Genomic DNA, 20,771 nt, shown 5'->3' on the forward strand with positions numbered 1-20,771 from the left:
CGATCGTATTAATGGAGGGTGAGATGGGCGGGTCATGTAGCGCGCTTGGGGAAGATAAGAAGTACGTACAGGTCTTTGGTTGAAAAACCTGAAGGCAAAGACCACTCGTAAGTCCCAAGCGTAGAGGGTAGGATAATATCAAAATCGACTTTTGGAAAACAGAGTTCAGGTGCCTGGATTAAAGTAGCTTAGGATACGGACCGATGACTGGTCCTTTAAACACGATAATCAACCTTCGGGTTACACAAAGCGTTGGGAATTTTTCACTTGCTAAAAACATTATTAGCTTCTCAATAAATACTTTTCTCCATTGATTTAATTTGTTAGATAGTCAGTTAGTTACTCTGTTAGTTCCGAATAAACTTATTTACTGAAATTCATATTACTGGGATTCTGGGAACGACCCGTTCTTCAAGTGCCTGAGCACTGCGGGTCCCAACTTTTTCGTTGGCTTGATCTATTAGACATTTGGTAGGACTCCTTGGACGAGGGATCGGCCCGTCGCAAGGCCTCTACCTGTACACAGGACAGACATCCATGGCTTGAGTGGGATTCGAACCCACGGTCCCAGCGACCGCGTGGCCACTGCGGACCCAGAAATTCATATTAGAAAGCTAAATTTAATTTTTTCGGCGTGTATGTCTGCAATCTAAGTATATAATGAGATTTGTCAATATTACTGCATTTTACTTATCTTCGCGTGCTTTATTTTCTTGTAGATACTGAGTAAGCCAGAGAGAAATTGAGGCTTGAACGCTGCTTGTACACGACGCAGAAGTGACAACCGCAAAGCTTGCTGGAACATGCAGATATTAATCAGAGAGTTCTCTCTTTCCAGAGACTAAAACGCTCCCATATCTGTGAGGCTACACTGACCCTACGTTTCTTATACGTTATAGCTATTCCCGTATTCTAAGCTACAAACGTCGTTCCGCCTCAAGTGTCGCGTTTAGATAACGCATAACAAATGAGTTGACGTTGTCGCAAGTTTCATGGGAAAACTCTACAACCAAACCGTAAACAGGAACAGAAAGCGATATTTCAGATTGTCACGACAGCTAGTATGAAGACTGTCAGCTGGGTTGCTGAGCTAATCTGGAATATGTTTTACTGACGTTTCAGAGGTGCTTTCTATCTCTATCACCAGAGCGATGCAACTTAAGCAGTCATCGCTGCAGGCGACAGGATTCAACATGATTCAGTCGTGCGGATAATCAACGCGGACATTAGTTTCGAAAATTTTGCACAGCGAATAATAAAGGACCGAAGAGTCGCTCGAACTGCATTGACACTGCACGAATCAAGAATATCGGCTTTATTCTTCATCTAGAAACACTTACAGAACTTAACTCGGACCATTTTCTTATGATCATATCCTCACACGTGAAGACACGGAGCACGTAAGTATGTTAAAGAAAAGAGCAAGAGAACACGACAAGAACAAACGTGGAAGAGAAAGTAAACGAGAAAGACATGACAAATAAGTGCACATGCATATTTTTTTGCATACTCTGTCTGGTAAAATACCAGACGTTATAGGATCCACTACTGGCCCATCCATTATTAACGCCTCCTGAGGTAGTTCCTGCTGACAACTGTGGGCAGTCTGCAGACACTGTCATTGTCCTCTCTCTCTGCAGCCGAACAGTTAGGCCTTTATAGTCTAGTACAGGGGTGGCCAACCCAAATGATCTTTCGGGCCACTTTGGAAATGCATCATAACTCCGCGGGCCACATCAACAATCAACTGTGCGTATCTAGGTATGGTTACTGCGTCACTGAGGGCACTTAAGAGTGAAACATAGAACCTGTTATATTAGATGTTCCAAGATGCACGCGCATCATGAGTTCGCAGAATATAGTTTAATTATTCTGCGAACTCATAACTGTAAACTCATGAATAAAACAGGCAATATCTGTCATATATTCGCAAGAATATTATTTTAAAATCAAAGTTAATTTTTTCTCATAATTTCGACAGATAATTTTTGAATATATGGATGCACAAATAATGTATTTTTTTAATACATTGGTTTTCACTACTTTGGCCATTATAAAATAAATATATTTTGTAAAAGTGTGATGAATCTCGCGGGCCGGAAAAATGTTCAAGGCGGGCCACATGCGGCCCGCGGGTTGGCCACCCCTGGTCTAGTAGTAACTATAGGTCCCATCTGCTGCAACAATTCTTCTTCTTTATTACACCGTCTCCTTTACAGGAGGTTGGCGACATAGTGTGAACAGGATCCTTCCATCCTTTTCTCGGACTGGGATCTGTTCATATATATATATACAGAAGTGGTTTGCCATTGCCTTCTTCTGTGTGTATGGAGTATGGAGTAATTGTTGGGATGCCACGGAGAAACCGGGTAAGCCCCGGAGGAAAACTCCGTGTTGCCTTGCCCAACATAAGTTATAAATTCGGGCACCGCCGGGAATCGAACCCGGGACCCCAGGATTACAAGGCCAGCGTTCTAACCGCCAGACCACCGTGGCGGTCTGCAACAATTACGAAGACTATATTTTTACCTTTGTGTTTTTGCATGACCGTCGCTGTAAAAAGAGGTTATTTATTTAAACAGCGTGTTTTATTTACGGTACAGACTAGATAATTAAATTTTGGCAAGTTTCTGCACATCAAGGGCTCATACAAAGGACACTTTTACGATTTACGGAGATGAGAGAGTTTAGAAATATCGAAAAGCAACAATCCTGGAGCTGTTATCGAAATTCGATTAAAATATTCAGGTTCAAAGGCAACCCATTTCAAAAGCCTTACAATGTGTGTAAGTGCCCCTTCAGAACACAGTCCTCGCACAAACACAAAATTTTGTAAAATCGTCTGTGCATAAGCATTCCTCTCAACGGTAAGCATTCATACTACTAACGAAATTGTAGTTGAGCGTCAGATTTCACAACTACATATTGTAAAGATGATACATTAAGAAGAATAAAATTCTTCTACACATTTCTTCGGCCATCCGAGCTCATATTCGCTCAGCTGATTAACAAATTCCACGTCTTTTATGGGTTCTGTTAGTTTATTCCCGTATTCACAAGAAGCCACGATGACATTTATTCAGACAAAAATCACAAGAATTTCATTTCGAACCTACAAGTTATATCGAAAACCAAAAGAATCAGCAGCTCCACTAACGACCTATTTACGTACATTGTGCAATCACATTTCATGGGATCGAGTCAATGCGCCAAAATTTTCCGCTGTCACAGATGTACGAGGCGCGTCCCAAAAGTAAGTTTCCCACTCGTCCCACAGCTAGCAAACCTTATATTGCGCGAAGCGACTGTGCGTACGTGATAGAGCAATGACGTAGCATGGCGCATGCACTAACGGTACTTCCCGTGTTCTCACAGTAGCATCGTTGCAGCTGTTGAAGATGGAGGTTCTTATTCCAGCTCCCGCCGACTGTTAAGTGCGGTCAGTGATAACGCTAGGCCGCACACGGCTCGACGGACAGCGAGTCTCCTGCAGGAGTTCAGCTGGGAGGTGTTTAATCATTCACCCTACAGCCCGGACCTCGCTCCCAGTGATTTCCATCTTTTCCTACACCTCAAGAAATTCCTGTCCGGTCAGCGTCAGCGTTTAGAGAATGACAGAGAGGCGGAGATGGTTGTCACACAGTGGTTCCAATCCCAGGCGGCAGACTTCTACGACACAGGTATTCAAAAGTTGGTCCCACGGTATGACAAATGTCTCAATTCCGGTGGCGAATATGTTGAAAAATAGCTGGACACTTGCTGTATCTGTTGCAATAAATATTTCCATGAAATTGTGTTTTGTTTCTGTAAACGGCCCCAGGGAAACTTACTTTTGGGACGCGCCTCGTATTTATAAACCTAAAATTGCTGTTTCATATATGGATGTACGCAAATATTCTCATTACTTTTTCAGTCGGAAAAATGTGAAGGTAAGAGACCAATGTGGAGACTTTGGCATTCAAGGGAAGATGATATTAAAATGGAGCTTAAAGGGGTGTAAGGATGTAGATTTCAGTCACATGGCTAAGAACAGGGTCCACTATCGGGCTCTTGTGAAGAGGGTAATAAACATTGGGGAGCCACAGAAGGTGGAGATGTTCTTGGCTAGCTGAGCGACTCTTTATTTCTCAAGAAGGGTTCTGCTCCATTATTCAAGCTACAACTCTTATTCTTAGACGATGACGCAGTAATCTAGTTATATAAACAGACTTTGACCAGCCCCGTAAGTACAAAAGCATTGATTAATTTCAGCATACCCAGAGGCCAAGAGAGCGGAAGAGTATAAACCGTCTATATTATGTATTTTAATTAGCTCTAGTCTATGAACACAATGCAAATCGTAATTTAAATTTCGTTTTATCTTCAAAACCTCCTTCTTTCATAACCGTTTCTCTTGAAAGTGGAATTTTATTACTCAGTTTTATGTACTCCCATTACGACACCCCCAGCACAACCGGATATCAAAATCATTTTCCTGTTTAACCCTTTGACGCCTAAAGATACATATGTATCGCACCTGATTGACAATATACATGTCCGCACTTTTTATGTTTCGTATAATTCTAAATTTAAACAGCTATCACTTCCTCAAACAGCATTAACAAAGTGATCTTCGTAACGGTGAAGTGTTGTACTTTCTTTGAGGTACAGACTGACTTATTAAATAATATCAGAGTGCCCACATTATTACCGATGTACTGAAACTTATCATTAAAGTCTATTCAACTAAGGTTAGGGAAACCTAGGGGTTTCGAATGGCATCTGATAGCTCACGTGCGGCAATTATAGCGTGTTTTGGAAACGTCGCGATGCCCGGTTCCGGTTTTCCACTTACATCCAAGCACATTTAAATAATTCAGCAAATAACAAATTTTGTTTTGTGGCCTTATTTTCATTTTATAGCATCCAGAAGTCTTTATAATAGTTTTATATTCTTCCAAACATCTAACGCCACACAACATTTTAGCAACTGTACTTAATATCCTCAGTAGATTCTCTTATTTTAACCTCAAAAGTTTGTCAAGTTCGTCACGTTGGCATTTCTAAAGTTTCATGCAAACTAGTTAAACATTGTCTGCAATATTGGCATTTATTATGGAATCAAACAACTATTAGACGGAATAACAAAACTAGGTCAGCGAAACCCTAGAAAACATCTCACCTGTCGAGCAAACCTTGCTTCCATCTGTTTAAATATTAGAAAGTCGCAGAGTGCTTATGCTTGCAGCCACTAATTCAGCAGAGAATGCTTCACTGAATGACTCCTTGAGTGGAGTGATGCACGACTACCCCGAGTTTATAAAAACACAGTCACAAAAAGGATTAGAAAGATGCAGTCATATTTTCAAATATATTGTTTGAAATTTTTCATTACTCACTGGCCTTAGAGTTCATTTACTACAGATCAAATATGCTACTGTAAAGCTAATCCAACTGCAGATAGGCCCATCATATTGTAAAGTGTAAAATATTTTACATCATGCATTATTGCCATGACAAGTAAGAGTTGCATTACACCAATACGAAATAAAACTAAATTTTAATGTGCCTTCTAAATATAAAATTCAACATAAATTCTTCCAAACGTTCTTAACTGAAAATATGAACAAACGTGTTTCTACCGCGTGCTTGTGTGTTCATGTCATTCTCTTTGTACGAAGAGCATACTATAATTCAAATGGGTGACGCTGAAAACTTCAAAGGGGGGTTTGTCTTTGGAAGGCATCTCTTTCCATAAAAAAGCATAAAGTGTTCCCTGTGCCTAAACGTTACGCCATGGAGGCTTGTAGGAGTACAGCTTAAACTCCACGTATTCCAACCTCGGTTTTCGTTGGAGCTGATCACTGAGCTTCATGTAACGGAGCAAAAATGTAACTGCAGTAACAAAGACCAACAAAACAACACGGGAAGTATCCTACACGATACAACACCACTGGCTTTAGTATCGATCGTATCTCACTACAGTCGATACTTCGTGGGGTCGATGTCCGAGATATGTGCACATAAAACATTCAAATTTTCGTTGATCACATTTTTTTTCCGTGTGCAGGGCCCAGGAGCCTCAACCACAGCTCCGTTATATTTGGTTCTCGTGTTTGCCATTTATGCGAAATAATTTTGACACTTGTTTGGAAGCGCATACAACGCGGTTTGTTTTTGGAAACTAACATAAATTGCATATGTCTTGAGTATAAAGTGCTCAATAACATATGTTGGACAAAAGAGTGACGAAGTAAGAAAACGATTTATGATATTACATTAAAACGAAGTGTATTATTTATACAGGTCACACTGCAACGATTGAACAAAGTTACATTTGGAGATACTATAGGCGAAGCACGTGACTAGAATGGGGGTATAAGAAATACATACATAATTTTGGCAGCAAAATCTCTTGGAAAATGTTCACATGGAAGACCAATAAGGCGACTGGAACGTAACATTAAAGCGGAATTCAGGTAGACTGATTGTAAAGATGTTAGGTGGACGGAACTAGTTACCAATAGGGTCCAATGTTAGGTTCTTCTGGACATGGCCATGAACCGTCAGGTTTTATAAAATACTACGAAAATCTTGACTAGCTGAGCAACTGTTATCATCTCAAAAAGAACTCTGCTCCACGAAGTTAGTAAGTTAACTGTCACTGACTTTTTAAAGTGCATATGTAATGTCATCAATGTCTTTCAATAAAGTGGGTCAAATTGCTACATTCTAATATAACCTCTTTTCTAACTGTATCATACCCGCAACTTAATTTTCATACAGTTAGTACACTAATTGTCCGCTAACCTCAAATGTCCATAAACTCTCCACTCCTGACCATCCTTTCATCATCTTAAAATGTGTTTTCTTTTCGCTCTCACTGTTTCATCACTCACAATGTTTCACAAGTAGAATTTGAGGTTTTCACTGCGGTGAGTCCGAAGACGGCTTCTGGGTTGTTGCGCCGTGTAGTCTGGCAGAAGATTACCAATGTTTCAGAGGTCCTTGCTGCCTCCATCATCAGGCACTCATCGCCCTGATGATTGATACAATGTTGAGACACACAAGAAGGAGAGGCTCTGTTGTCGTATTTGGTCCAGGTATCTTTGTTAAAAACGCCAAGGTAACGACTGAGGTAACATGTTATAACCAGTAGAGGATGCAGTTGTAAAGATCGGGTTCCTGGAGCAATAGTGTCTCTGACTGTACTATAATGGCCAATAACATCTGCTGCCGCAGTCATTATCAGCCTTTATAACACACTGACCTGGACGAAACACGATTCCCCTTCCCGAGTGACTCAACATTATAGAACATTGTACAACACATCACACATTAATGATAAAAACACAGAACTTTAAAACTATCATGTGTTTGATCGGTATAACTGAGGGTATAGACTTTCTGTGTAGCTGAATTCAACACTATATTTTCAAACTATATTTTAACTTATTTTAACATTCTAGCACACACATATAAAAGGGTTTTATTACGACATCAACCATGTTACACAGTAAATTCCTTTTTTAAAGAATTCCATGTGTTGCAAACACCTTAACGATGACGGGATGAAACATGTAGCTCATAAACATTCAGTAATATCGAGATTTCAGGTTCTCAAGGCTATGAAAACCCCAAATCCTATAGGAATTGAATGAGCCACTAGTTAAGACATTAAAGTGACCAACTGTGGTCTAAACCAGTGGTATTCAACCTTTTTCGTTCGCGTACCCCCAGATATAATCTCTCTTCAACTTTGTACCCCCAAAGTTGTTGGTGTATAATTCAAGTTATACATAGTACATCTAAAATAAATTAAACAAATTACATTACTCATTATTCAGTGTTTATTATACTATAATATTTTTTTTTTAAATTTCACGTACCCCCTAAGATGTCTTCGCGTACCCCCGGGGGTAGACGTACCCCAGGTTGAATACCACTGGTCTAAACGACCGAAGTTCGATTATCAACAAAAGAAATTTTCTACCCCCCCCCTCCCCCCACTACGACCGGAACGGCTCTGTATTTTACTTTTTCCAGTTCAATACTGGCACTGGAAGCTGTTTCAGTGGGGTTAACTCGCCTCTCACTTCGAAGGTCAAAATGCGTGCAATGCCTCTACGTCTCCCATACGTCATCATAAGGCGGTGTCTCGGCAGAGGTAAAACTTAACCTTCTAAATTACAAAGTAAAAAGGTTGCCTACGCTGTGATTGATGACTGGGGAACTTTTCTCCAGCGAATCAGAGACTGCAGAGTCAAATGAAGCATCGGTTTGACACAAGGTCTCTAGTTGAAGTAGTATTATCACATAACACAGAAATAAATCGAGCAGAAACCGGGACCCGAATTCTACCTGGTCTATTTGTTTTTCCAGCCACTTTGTTACTGAAACGTAGGAGTATAAATGGGTTAGGCTTCATTATGGATGAAGTATGTTGCAGCGCCTGGGAACCAGGCAACCAATCACAGCTCCTAATCGGCAGGAAGCTAGTTCACAAGCCACGTCTCAGAATAAAGGTTAATCGTACACGGAAGTAACACATGAATTAAACTGAATATTTCAATAACATTTTACACTTATTTAAAAAATCTATACTCTATACATACTTAACGAAATGAAAAATATTCTAGGCTTCTATAACGTGTACAATCTGATTCCATTTGCAAAGTCCTCACACCTAACTTGAGTAGGTTTGCTTACACTCTCGGTCGTGTTCCCACGTAATTGGCTAATTGCAGTAAACTGAATGAGATGCTTACTATGACACTCAGATAAATTCCGACAACTCAACGAAAGAGAGAGCAATTAACTCAAACTGCGCAGGCGCACGGCTGACCACATTCCTCACAAGTTCCCGGTAGCTACAGTCCATTAGCTTTTCCAGATCAAGTTATATTTGATTTCTATAACACCACTTTATAAATGGAACACGGAAGAAAAGGAAAAAAATTAGGCATTTATAGGCTAAATGACAGGTTAATTAATCGATTCTGAATTTAGAAGCGTGTAGAACAAAGCAACTGTTGTGGACATGTCGTAAATCACTGTCTAAGCTTTCGGACAGATGTATAGAAAATTACGTAAACCTTCTGAAGACGTCCTTGAGACGAGTTTCAAATTCCGCTCTTCCGGAATACGAATCAGGGATATGAACCAACATATTTCTTCCTGTCACTTAATTATGTGTGAACGAGCAACTGCAGTATGACCGTGCGTGAGAAACTGCAGGGTCTTACTTACGTACCTAGTATTTTGCGGGTTGCAATAAAACTATCGACTTTACAAAGGAAACGTTTTTCTAGTTCTTTTATGCAGAGAGAATATTCAATGTCATCGAATGATTTGTTATGCAGTCCCGTACAACGACGGTTATGCACTCCTTGGTAAAAGCAACCACTAGAATTCTTCCTTTCGTTCTTTATTTCATTCTTTTTCCTCCTCCCTGTTTTTCTTCATTTATTTTTTATTCATCCTATGCCTTATTCCATACTTTCATTTCTGAACGTGACTGTACTCCAATACAATATTTTTGCAAAAGCTTCATACGATCAAACCAGAAATTGGCTTTTAGTCGGTTAATGCACAGCAGACATTGCGGTAGCTCTATATTTCCATTGCAAGCGATTGAAAAAAAGACCGGCACAAAGAACTAATAGTCTGTGGGCCTCGATGACAAAAAATCGAAGGCAATGAACAGGAGCCGGGATAGCTCAGTCAGCATAAGGACTGGACGACTGGGGTTCGATCGCCGATGGGGCCAGAGAATTTTTCCTCTAGCACCTGCGTCCAGACCCTTTCTGGGGCCCACCCAGCCTCCCAACTAATGGGTACCGGGGTCCTTTTCCAGGGGTAAAGAGCTGCCGAGGTGTGACGCTGACCACTCACCCCCCCATCTAGTGTCGAAGTCAAGAATGAGTAGGAGCTATACTTCCTCTCCCCCCCCCCCCAAACGACTTCCATGGCGTGGAGCGGGACTGCTTATTTTTTAAAAGGAAGTGTAAGCTACTTGAAAGCATGGGCGTAAACTTGCACTTGCATATAAGCTCAAACATGAATCCGTATTGAAGTTCTGAAGAAGTGCGCCACGAATTCTGGGTTTCGGCAGTATATACGTAGATGGCAGCAGTCAGTGATTCGACGGCCAGCAATCCAGAAGTTTGTTAGGGATTTCCTCAATCATTCGATGCAAATGCAGACATCGATGGTATCATACCAGAAGGGCGTATCAACATATTTGCATTATCGGAAATATGTGGTCTAACAATATAAAAATAGTGGAATGTATGTATGTATGTCACGCCACAAGCACGCAATGCTCATGCCGCTCTACGCAGATATTCAGACAGTTAGTATCGGCGTATGAACACGTTTGTCAAGTCGAAATGAGCCTAAGAATTTAGTATACTGTAACAGACCGTTTTGTTGATACGCCCTTTTGAAATTATACCCTTGACACAGTATCTTAAAATATGCAACGAATGTTCCATTGCGTCTGTCATGTAACGACGTTGACAAAACCTCCTTCAGTTACCACGTAACAACAAAGGGACATGAGATACAAGTCTGTTTCTCCTCCAACTGCTGTCCACCTGATGAGTTGAGCGGATTCCGTATTGGTTGTAGATCACACATTACCTAGTTCGGAACTCGGCCCAATGATTTGTTGAGGTGTTCGTTATTTTTCTCAGCCTCTACAGGCAAGTGCCAGAATAATACCGTGACACAGACCACAATGTTATCTTTCAAAATCCCTACTTGTTCATTATTCGTCAACAACTTCGCATTTCAATCCACGTCATATAAACTACATTACTGAAACAGCATAATTAACAACCTAAGCGTCGGTTAATGTGCCCGGTGATAAGCAGCTTCAACAGTTGATACATCCACGACCTCCCTCAAACCCCAAGTCGCGTGGTCCTCTTTAAGTCCACCCCAGTTGACAGCTGCTATGGGTTACGAGGCGCATCCAATCGATAAACATCCAGTCCGTCCATACCCACGTGCTTGAACGCGGGGGTGGAACCCGTAGTAACCGTGGCAACACTGCACGTGCTACGTCGCGCACATATGGAACGGGAGAACGTCTTGTCGGGGCATTCTTTGAAAAGTAGTCAAAAAGTCAAGACGTTCCCTTCTTTTCGGAACCAAATGTCTCATTACCGTGTTCACAAAACCCTGCTATTGGGGCTCTACCCTAAGTCAACTGAATGCAGCCCACAGCTTCAAAACCTCTTCATATTTATTTTCTAAGTACTATTTTAAAATTGTTGTCCGATCTGCATATAAGTATCGCAAATAGAAGACATAAGAAAAAATAAAGCAAAAGAATGCACTTTAGTTGTTTTAGGTAGAAATGGATGGGACATAAGGCGCGCAAACATAGATTCGATATAAAAGTATATCCTGAAAATGGCTTCAAAATGTTTCAAAAAGGCATTATAAAAACAACAGGCCCATGTCTTATCTAAATACGTTATACACAGTCTACGTAACTAGCTTTCTTTCAGCCATACCAAGATTATGTTTGAATTACAAGGCTGTAGCACTGCAACAAACGCACAGACTGATGTGCCATCTAGCGTATCCTCAGTGCGTCCACAATACGAAAACAGCTGAACTGCTGTGACCCGCATTAATAGAATGGAAGGTCAGCGGACAGAATTGAAGGAAACCCCTTCTAACTACAAGTTCCTGCCGTTGGTCTTTGCATGGGGCCTATAATAAGACGTCGTATATTTCTTGCTTTTTTTTCGGGATATTAAATATGTGAAAAAGATGTCTGTGGAACCACGGTTCCGGAGAATTTGACGTAAATACGTCTATACGGAAAGGAAGTTTATATATTGGCTGTGGTAGCTGAATGTAATGTAATGTAAGGTAGGGTAAGGTAATGTAACGCTTCCTAGGTAACAACAATGCTAAGTAAACAGATGACGTTTCCTAGGTAACAACAATGCCGAGTAAACAGATGACGTTTCCTAGGTAACAAAAATGCTTGAATGCTTAACTTGAATTAGTTACGCTTAAGATGGGTCTGTTGTAGATGAATGTAATGTAAAGTAATGTATTTTAATGTAATGTAACGTTTCCTAGGTAACAACAATGCTAAGTAAACAGATGACGTTTCCTAGGTAACAAAAATGCTTGAATGCTTAACTTGAATTAGTTACGCTTAAGATGGGTCTGTTGTAGATGAATGTAATGTAAAGTAATGTATTTTAATGTATTGTAATGTAACGTTTCCTAGGTAACAACAATGCTAAGTAAAAAGATGACGTTTCCTAGGTAACATAACAATGCATGCAAGCTGACCATTGTTGTCAGTCCATATTTACAAATTGTTGATATTTCCTAGGTACACTTGTTACACTTTTCGTTTCCCTTTTTCGTTACACTTTTTGCCGAATGACCCTTCCTTATAGACATATTTACGTCAAAAAAATAGTGTGATTCAATTTATAACATTTAACGAGGCAAATACCACTTTCGTTCCTCTGAACAGTGTTTTCAAATTTTCGCATAGGTCCTCTATAGCTATTTAATTTCGTAGGCCAACATTAATGGCCTTTCTTAAATTCCTCAAAACCACTTCTGCAGATTTCAGTTTGCCAAAATGACAAAGTCAGCTGACATAATGGAATAGAGAGAAAAAATATTGGGCCAGAGAAATTTATAAAGAGCTGAAAAGGACTAATATTAAGCAAACGAACTGGAATGATGTATTGACTGGAGCAGGGTGTTCCAAACGTTTTGTTCCTTGAAGCCATGAAAAATGTCCCCATTATACCCAAGTGCCAAGAAATCCCACTTGTCAATATTTCTGAAAAAAATATTCAAATATCGTAGACTAATGTTTAACAACGCTTATTCCGAAGTGCCAAACTACTACAATATTTGCTCAAATACACATTTTATTGAAATGAGAAGTGCAAGAATTACTGTTGAGTTATGTATTATTTTAAATTCCCTTCTCTAACAGCGTGTATCTGACAAATATTTACCTGAAAAATTCACACAACACGGTACGTTTTAAAGTCAGTAATCTGCTGCTTTACATGAAGGTACACAACAGGCAACATGACAATCACAATCTTCTTAAATTCTTCAAATAAAATAAAATAAAATAAAATAAACGAGCATGCAGTTCCTAGTAACAAATTAACATATAATTTCGCGGGCCTAGTTACAATTGGTCTCGGGCCGGATGCGATAAGCGGGCTGCCAGTTAAACAATATTAGTCAGGATTACGAGAACTTGAAACTTATGGAATCTGTGCTTTGGTGCCTTCATCATCAGGGCAATAAGCAGCTGAGTATCTCTGATACTTCAGTGAACTTTTATCAGACTACACAGCGCAACAAGAAGACAGCCATCTTCGGACTCGCCGCCACGAAAACCTAAAATCTCACCTACCTTCCTACCTTTTAAAAAACCCACAAAAACCGAAAAGCTTAACTTCAATTTAAAACTGAATTTCGTCTAAAGATAACATTTAATTATTTAGTCCTAACCGCAAAGAAAACACGTCTCCATTACAAAGATAAAATGGTTAATAATGTTTGAAGAAATAGTAGCAGTTTATTTTGAATATCACGCGAAATCAACACGTAACAACACTATGGAGGCCAAATGCAGAGGGCTTTAAAGGGTTAATTGTTTCGAAACAAGTGTAATTAGTTTCTTCTGATGCCTACGATGGCTTCGTCAAAACTGTTTGCATTCAAATGACTGCTTTGTTATTCTATTTATCTTCATTATGTGGAGCTGTTTAGCCACATAATTTGGCAGTCTTCAATCTTAGTGATATTTCAAACATCCAATTTGCTGTGCATTTTCTATTATCTGACATCCAGCTTTAGTAGAGTCCGTCGAAGCGCCAGTACATTATATTAATTGTAACCACGGCAGGCCGACTGCTGAAATTGGATTGTAGACCTCTAAAGGCACGTTACAAAAAACCCATGAATATATTATATGTATTCCGGTACAGAATACACTTTCCGATCGTTTTGTTTCTGAAACATGTCGATTTAAAAAAGGAATTGTTATAATAATGTGTTGTGATTGAAATTTTACATCTACACTCGTCTTTCTTCTGTAACAAAGTACCATAAATACTTAAACAGTGATTCCTACTTATTCGTTGTTTCTTTTTTAAATAATTTCTAGTAATTAAATTTTATTGTCGTGCATTCAAACAAACTTAGTTTCGTGTGGTAGAAATTTCAATTTTACGTTTATTTAAAATGACTGTTTAAAATTTGTGAGCCGTAATTTGTGGCTCATCGTCTATTTCGGTTAGAATAATAAGAATATAAATATTAATTGTCCTCTTAGTGTGACATGAATTATTTGTAACTACACTTTCTCAATTTCTAAAACCTTTTCTATGTAAACAACAAAATACAGATACAGAATGAAATAATCATGGCCAGAGACGCAGACACACGTACATGCAACTTAAGTCTACCAGCCACATAACAGCGAACAGCCTGCGACTCACCACCGTCGGCGTAGGTCTCGGAGCCATAACCGTCCTGCAGTCCGTTAGCCCACGTGCCTTCGTACCGAGCATTCGACGTGGACGACTGCCTCACGCCATAGCGACCTTTGAAGCCCTGCGTCCACTCTCCTCTGTATAGCCACCGGCCTCGCGTCTCCACTCCCAGACCGTGGCGTTTACCATTCTGCCACTGACCCTCGAACGCGCTCCCACTGAAACAAACATGGCTAATTCAATACCAGTTACCTTGTTCCTCGTCGCAGAAATCTGTTATAATTCTGTGTTCTTACAGTCACCGTCCGTTGATGCCAACTTATGGTTGTTGGTCCCATACTTTAGTCTGCAAACACTTCAGAAGATTTCAGGAAACATAATATCGCTGTCAGACAGAAATAACCTGAAAATACTCATTATATATACAGGGTGATTCAAAAGGTTCGGGCCAAACTGAAGGATCGTATAGAGGGACTCAGAGAGAACAACTTTCGAATAGGAATCCATGTCCTCTGAAGTTATCCTGAGTAAGTCGAGGCCATTGAAGGTAGGGAAATCTGGTAACATACCGCTGAAATAATCGTATATATACATATATATATATATATATATATATATATATAAAACTTTTAACACGCAGAAAATTTCAAAATTATTCGTAGAGAGATTTATTGTGCATCGCCATGCCATTTTTAAGATCTTCAAACACAAATTTCCCCTCCTACAGTGGTACCGCTCCAACCTCAGACGTTCTCATAGCCATTATGTTACTATTATTGACGGCAAAACTTACAAATGCGCAGTACTTTCCAAAGGCGAGATGCACAGACACGGCTCCATAAATATTTCTAAGTTGGTTCAAAATTTATTTATTACGTGGGGTAAATTATATGAACTCTATGTTGGAAATTGCCCATTGTCTAAATCATATTTGATATCCGTGTCGTTTCGGAAATAAATTTCTCTCCCGTCTTCAGATGACTGATATTGGTGATACTGATAGTATGTTTTTCCGAATTGTTGGCTCCACCTACAATTCTACAAGGCGCTAAAAGCCAGAAAACATCAAAATCCTGACCGTCGTGAAAACCTCAAATCTCAACTGTTCGTTCGCATTAAGAGGCTACTCCTCGTACCATATGCTGATGTGTAAACGGAGGATAAAGCAAAAGACAAAGGTACCTTTGTAAACACGTGTGTAGGCCTACTGTTCTAATACGTCTGTCCATAAAATTCAAGACCTGTCCTAATACTTAGCAGATATTTATTACCTCTGAGCTCATGTGTTGATCGGTTCTTTTCATTCAGAGAGAAAAATAAGGTCGTGTTGAAATTAAGCGTGCAACCCACACCTTCACAGAGCCACAAAAAGGAAATTACTACAACGCGAACTTGCATCGCATCCGAAATTTAACAGATCACACTTCCAAGCGTTTCTTCTGCGATGAAATGTGTATGTAGATCCTAATACAAATTATTCATATTAAAATGTTGCAGATACAATTTATAGTATTTAATAAGGTGAACACTTTATGATGTTCATTATGTTTATTCCAGACGACGACATCTGGATGCGTTATTCTTTGTTAATGTCTCTAAGGGCAAAATAAATTGCCATTCCATTATGGATGCTGTTGGTATACGTGTGCCGGCGAAGCAAATAGGAGAGCTTTCTACTCTTAGTGTGAGCAGTGCGCTATGACATAGTCCTTCAGCCAGGTGCGTAATCGCTACAAATGACGCATGTAAATCTTTGGACGTATTTAGCATAAACATTGTCTCCTTTGAGGGCACGTTCTCAATAAGGGAAATGATCTAGATAGGTTGTCTTGAAAGATGTTCTAGTTTGGTTATTTATTCCTTGTATTTCTTTAGAGTTTTACAGTTATATTAGTGTTTTTCTAGGTGGATTATTTGCTTTTATTTATATTTCTTCATTTATTTTTCTTTGTGTATAATATTGTTTCTATATCGTGTTTGCCTGTATTTCGCTGTTATATCTAAAAGTGCACAAGTATATGTTTAGTTAATATGTTTGCGTAATTTTTTTCATTATTATTTTATTATTATTGTGTGTATTATCAGTGTTTGTCTGTTACTGGCTTCTTGCTGTTGGCAAACACTTAAAGAAATGAACTGAATTGAATGTTCACATTAGTTTGTTATATTAATTTTAAAATCACTCACTCAACGATATGTACTAACGGGGCAGGCCCCACACAATTACATGGGAAATAAAAAAAATATGGATAAGAAATGAAAAGGCGAGGAAAAGAATCTGAAAGTTAGGAGAAAGACGAGAAGAATAAGATTACCCTTTGGAGCCGAGTGGTGACATTATGTACCGGCTATTTTAACAAACAGTAACTCTACATTTTCTATTTATGGACATCGTAAGATTCTCAGTGTAAACAGAGATTATTTCCTTAAACAGCGTTATCTAGTTGATCTTTGTAATGGTGATGTGTGATGTTTTCTTTACGGTACGGGCTGAATTGTTTAATATTATTTTGACTTTCATGGGTTACAGAGAACGAAGGCAGATTTCTTAGTGTGATCAACCTTTCGATAAACCTTGTAAAGCAGAAAAATTTCAATTCATTTAATTCAATCCTTTATCACAAAGTAAGCACGAGTTAAAAAGGAAAAAGAAGACAATGTCAAAAAAATCAGGGCAATGTGTAACATTCAGCTGATAATTATATCGACACAATAAAAGTTGTAAGTAAGAGGTAAGAAATGAAAAAATAAATATATTTATACTGAATAGGATTAATACAGTACGTTCTTTCATAAAGCTGAATGTAACCATCATTTCCCGGCTGCCGGCCGGAACTGCAGGACTCACCACCAAGCGCTACAAGATTTTCTCAATACGAGCCAAGTATCACTCCATAAAAGCAATATAATCAACTAACTGGTTTTACACAAGTTCGTGCCGGAAACTAGTCACAGCTGCGTCCATCTTATCAGTAAACGCATTGTCTCAAATAAATTGCAAAAAACGATGGTTGTAAAATATGACTGAGAGAGAAAAAATTATTGTATTAAACACACAAACGTTCCAGAAGACATTGCCAGCTGATGGACATTTTTTATTTAAGAGTTGAACATAGAAAAGGCTCTGAGATACCGAATATAGATAATAAGTGACCTGTTCTAAATAAAAAGATCTAGGTATTGCACCCTGGATTGTGGAATGGGCTATTGTAATCACAGACGTTTATCTGAAGCAAAGCAACAAAATAAGCTACATTTTTGTATCGTTATGTAAACGCAATTAAGTTGGTGACCAAATCTACGTTTGCTGCAAACAACACGATTACAAGAAAACACGTGAAACACGTCAAGGCAACCTAGACAAGAGTCCCACATCTGTCGACTAACGAGCTAAATGGAACAAACTGGCTTCACATTTGCTGCTTAATGCATCACGGCGCCTAGAGTGACATGACAAAGTAAAAAGGGGGAGAATAATTCAGTTCTGTAGCAATATGGCTATAGTATATTTAGAATTATTATCAAGAGACATATTCTGTAATTGTATCCAGTGTTACTTTCAACAGCAATTGCTTTTCCTGTCTTCAATTATCCTGCAAACATGACTATTCCGGAAATATAACGAAAGAAATCACTCTTATTCAGATTCGAGTACAGTAAACAAATCATTCAAATCATCTTCGACACTAATGTGAGATGAAAAATGTTCGCTCAGGAAATGAAGGACCGCATATATCGTACGTCCTTCGTGTTGCCCAAAGGCGTTACTTCCATGCTCATTCGGCTTAAAGAAAGGAAACTGTCAGTAGCTTCTAAAACAAATCGGACACTGTTTAGTTGGGTGTCGTGTTGCTTAAAAATTAACACAGAATTTCCTGTTAAGAATATCGGAATGCCAAAAGCAAAGCCAGCATTTCATAACTGGAGCGTAAAAAAATAAATAAAAAAGGGTCCCTATGAGTATTATACTTTATGACCGCATTTTGACTTTGACAAAATTATGTTTTTGTATTATTCAAGGTCTTGTAAGCTGCAACAAGGACATTTGTGCTTATGCAGAACACTTAGTCGTTTATTGTTAGAATAACATAATACAGAAAGTTATAAAGGACTAGACAGGTAGCTACGAGAGACCAAGTAAGAGATGGAAAGACACATATGAGGAAAGTAGGTTGAGATGCTGGACGTGGGCCAGCATTCTGTCCATCGGCGATCTTACGTATTAGCTGTGTTGAATCTTCTGGTTCTATGCCAGTGAGTCGGTAGTTTTGATTTTGATTTTAAGGAAATACTTTCCATCTAATTAATATTAAATTTCTCCTATCCTGACTCCAAACAAAACATTCAATCGACGATGAAAAGTCATAGGGTTAAAATTGTTTAGGAAAATAACGGCAGTTTATTCTTTGAAACAAAGGACACTCACAAATACACTCTGCCCTTTGCCCTTCAATAAAAACTCTGAATGCTGATTCCACCTTACCGTGCAGATATAGGGGAGAAAAGAGCAGAACCGGGTACTTAGTCTTTGGAGGCTTGTGGAAGGGACAATAATAAAGATAAACACATGGAGGAACCTTGTGTTGATTTATAATAATTTATTAGTTTAGTTCTAAGAGTTACAGTTTCTTTTAAATATTAATTTCTTTACAAGAATGTAACTTGCACCATTTTGCCTCGTTCCCGGGGTAAGACGGAGTATGGTTGATATATGTTTGAAAAGTTGCAAGCAATCACAAAGATTATCTAATAATTATAACGTAGGGTATAAAAATGATTTAGTATACAATGTAAATTGTCGAAAATTTATAAATTTGAAATCTACTTAGGCCTAATGCAGACGGCACACATGTGCACCTCTTCATCATCGTTGACTACCAACACCTGCACATGAATTATGGGCCCATTTTAAGCAAGACGAATACCCGATCCACCCTTCAATAAACTGCGAACAGACATCGCTACATAACAGGCACTTGTCATTTGATCCTCTTCTCTGGGTACCCCATTCTGCCCTACCCCATCCTGCCCCGAGTATACTCTTTCAAATTAGGATTTTCCCACCAAAAATGACATCATGAAAATAAATAAAAATATTGTGTTTAAGACTTTCAAGAAAACACTTTGTAACATGCATTATTCAACAAAGTGGATACGAATAATGAATAGGTTTTACCTTCACTGGAAGTTGAGAAAAAATTGTAAAATGTAGAAGTAAAATCCAGCATGGGTGATTATTTCATAAACTGTAATCACAAAATGGCGCTGACTGACATGACATGACCCTGTGTTGCATGCTAATGGTATTTCACCCGGTCCCGATAGATCGCAACGCATTGCAGACGAAATAAAGCCGATACCTTGTTCTGCCCCGTGGCCCCGTTCTGCCCTGGTCACCCCTATACGGTGTAAAAGATACGTAAAATTCAATACCAACAACTGAAAGTCAAAATTACCACATAACAGAAATATTACACGCCCTGTAAATGATACAACGGTCGACAATTCCAAGTCGGAAATAAGACGGATGAGTTTTATAGAGAAACTAAATCGCGATGTATCGATCTCTTTTACCAGCAGAACACAAAGTTTTACTCTAAAGTGCAATAGTTTGTGTACGTTGCCTGCAGGCAGAAGGAGAGGAGGATGTTCTTCCTATGTCAACTTCTATATTGTCACAATGCATGCCACTCCATGACTTCTCCTTAACAATAGCATTATGTGCACTGAGATAGTGAAAGCTGATAAAACAAGCTAAGCCTTCGGCCAGTGCACACGCATGTTTGCACCGAAAATTAACACTGCTTTTGGAGAGAACTGGGCCGACATGTACATTGTGGGACTTGACGTGGGAACCACGAGGAGACTGTTGTGTTCATCGGCAGAACTATGAAGTAACAGAAAAGGAACGCACTAGCACTGTTCATATTATTTTAAAACATTGTTCATTCGAAAAAACACTTAAACTGGCTCAAAAACTACGGAGATTTTAATACACAAGTTTCAGTAATGTTTATGATTTAAATACATAAAAATTTCACATGCTCGCTCTCACTGATAAGTTTTCGCCAACAAACAAAACATTGAATACATTCCGTGTGATCTCTAGTTTATTTCAAATCCTACAAAGAAAATGGATCTTAGCCAAAGTTGGGTGTGCTTCAAAAATCTATCAACACACATCATTTCTGGACACTAAATTCTCTTTAGTGTCGTTTCGATCTTATCTCCACGTTCGCCATGTTAGTATTACAACACAGAAAGTACGGCGGTGACATAAAT

At 39.0% G+C, this 20,771-nt stretch overlaps 1 protein-coding gene across 1 annotated transcript in view; it reads right to left on the bottom strand.

Annotated features, from left to right (window-relative positions):
- The window catches only part of jp (junctophilin), a 117,017-nt gene that overhangs the window by 41,394 nt on the left and 54,852 nt on the right, over window positions 1-20,771 (bottom strand). Inside the window, exon 2 of the mRNA XM_022066610.2 lies at window positions 14,496-14,707. Coding sequence (XP_021922302.1) covers window positions 14,496-14,707 — 212 coding nt within the window. The remainder of the gene's footprint in view (window positions 1-14,495; window positions 14,708-20,771) is intronic.

This window comes from Zootermopsis nevadensis, unplaced genomic scaffold (assembly GCF_977971745.1).
Source record: "Zootermopsis nevadensis isolate Lab colony 2312 unplaced genomic scaffold, Znev_1.0 Znev_ptg000022l, whole genome shotgun sequence".
NCBI classification, from domain to species: domain Eukaryota; kingdom Metazoa; phylum Arthropoda; class Insecta; order Blattodea; family Termopsidae; genus Zootermopsis; species Zootermopsis nevadensis.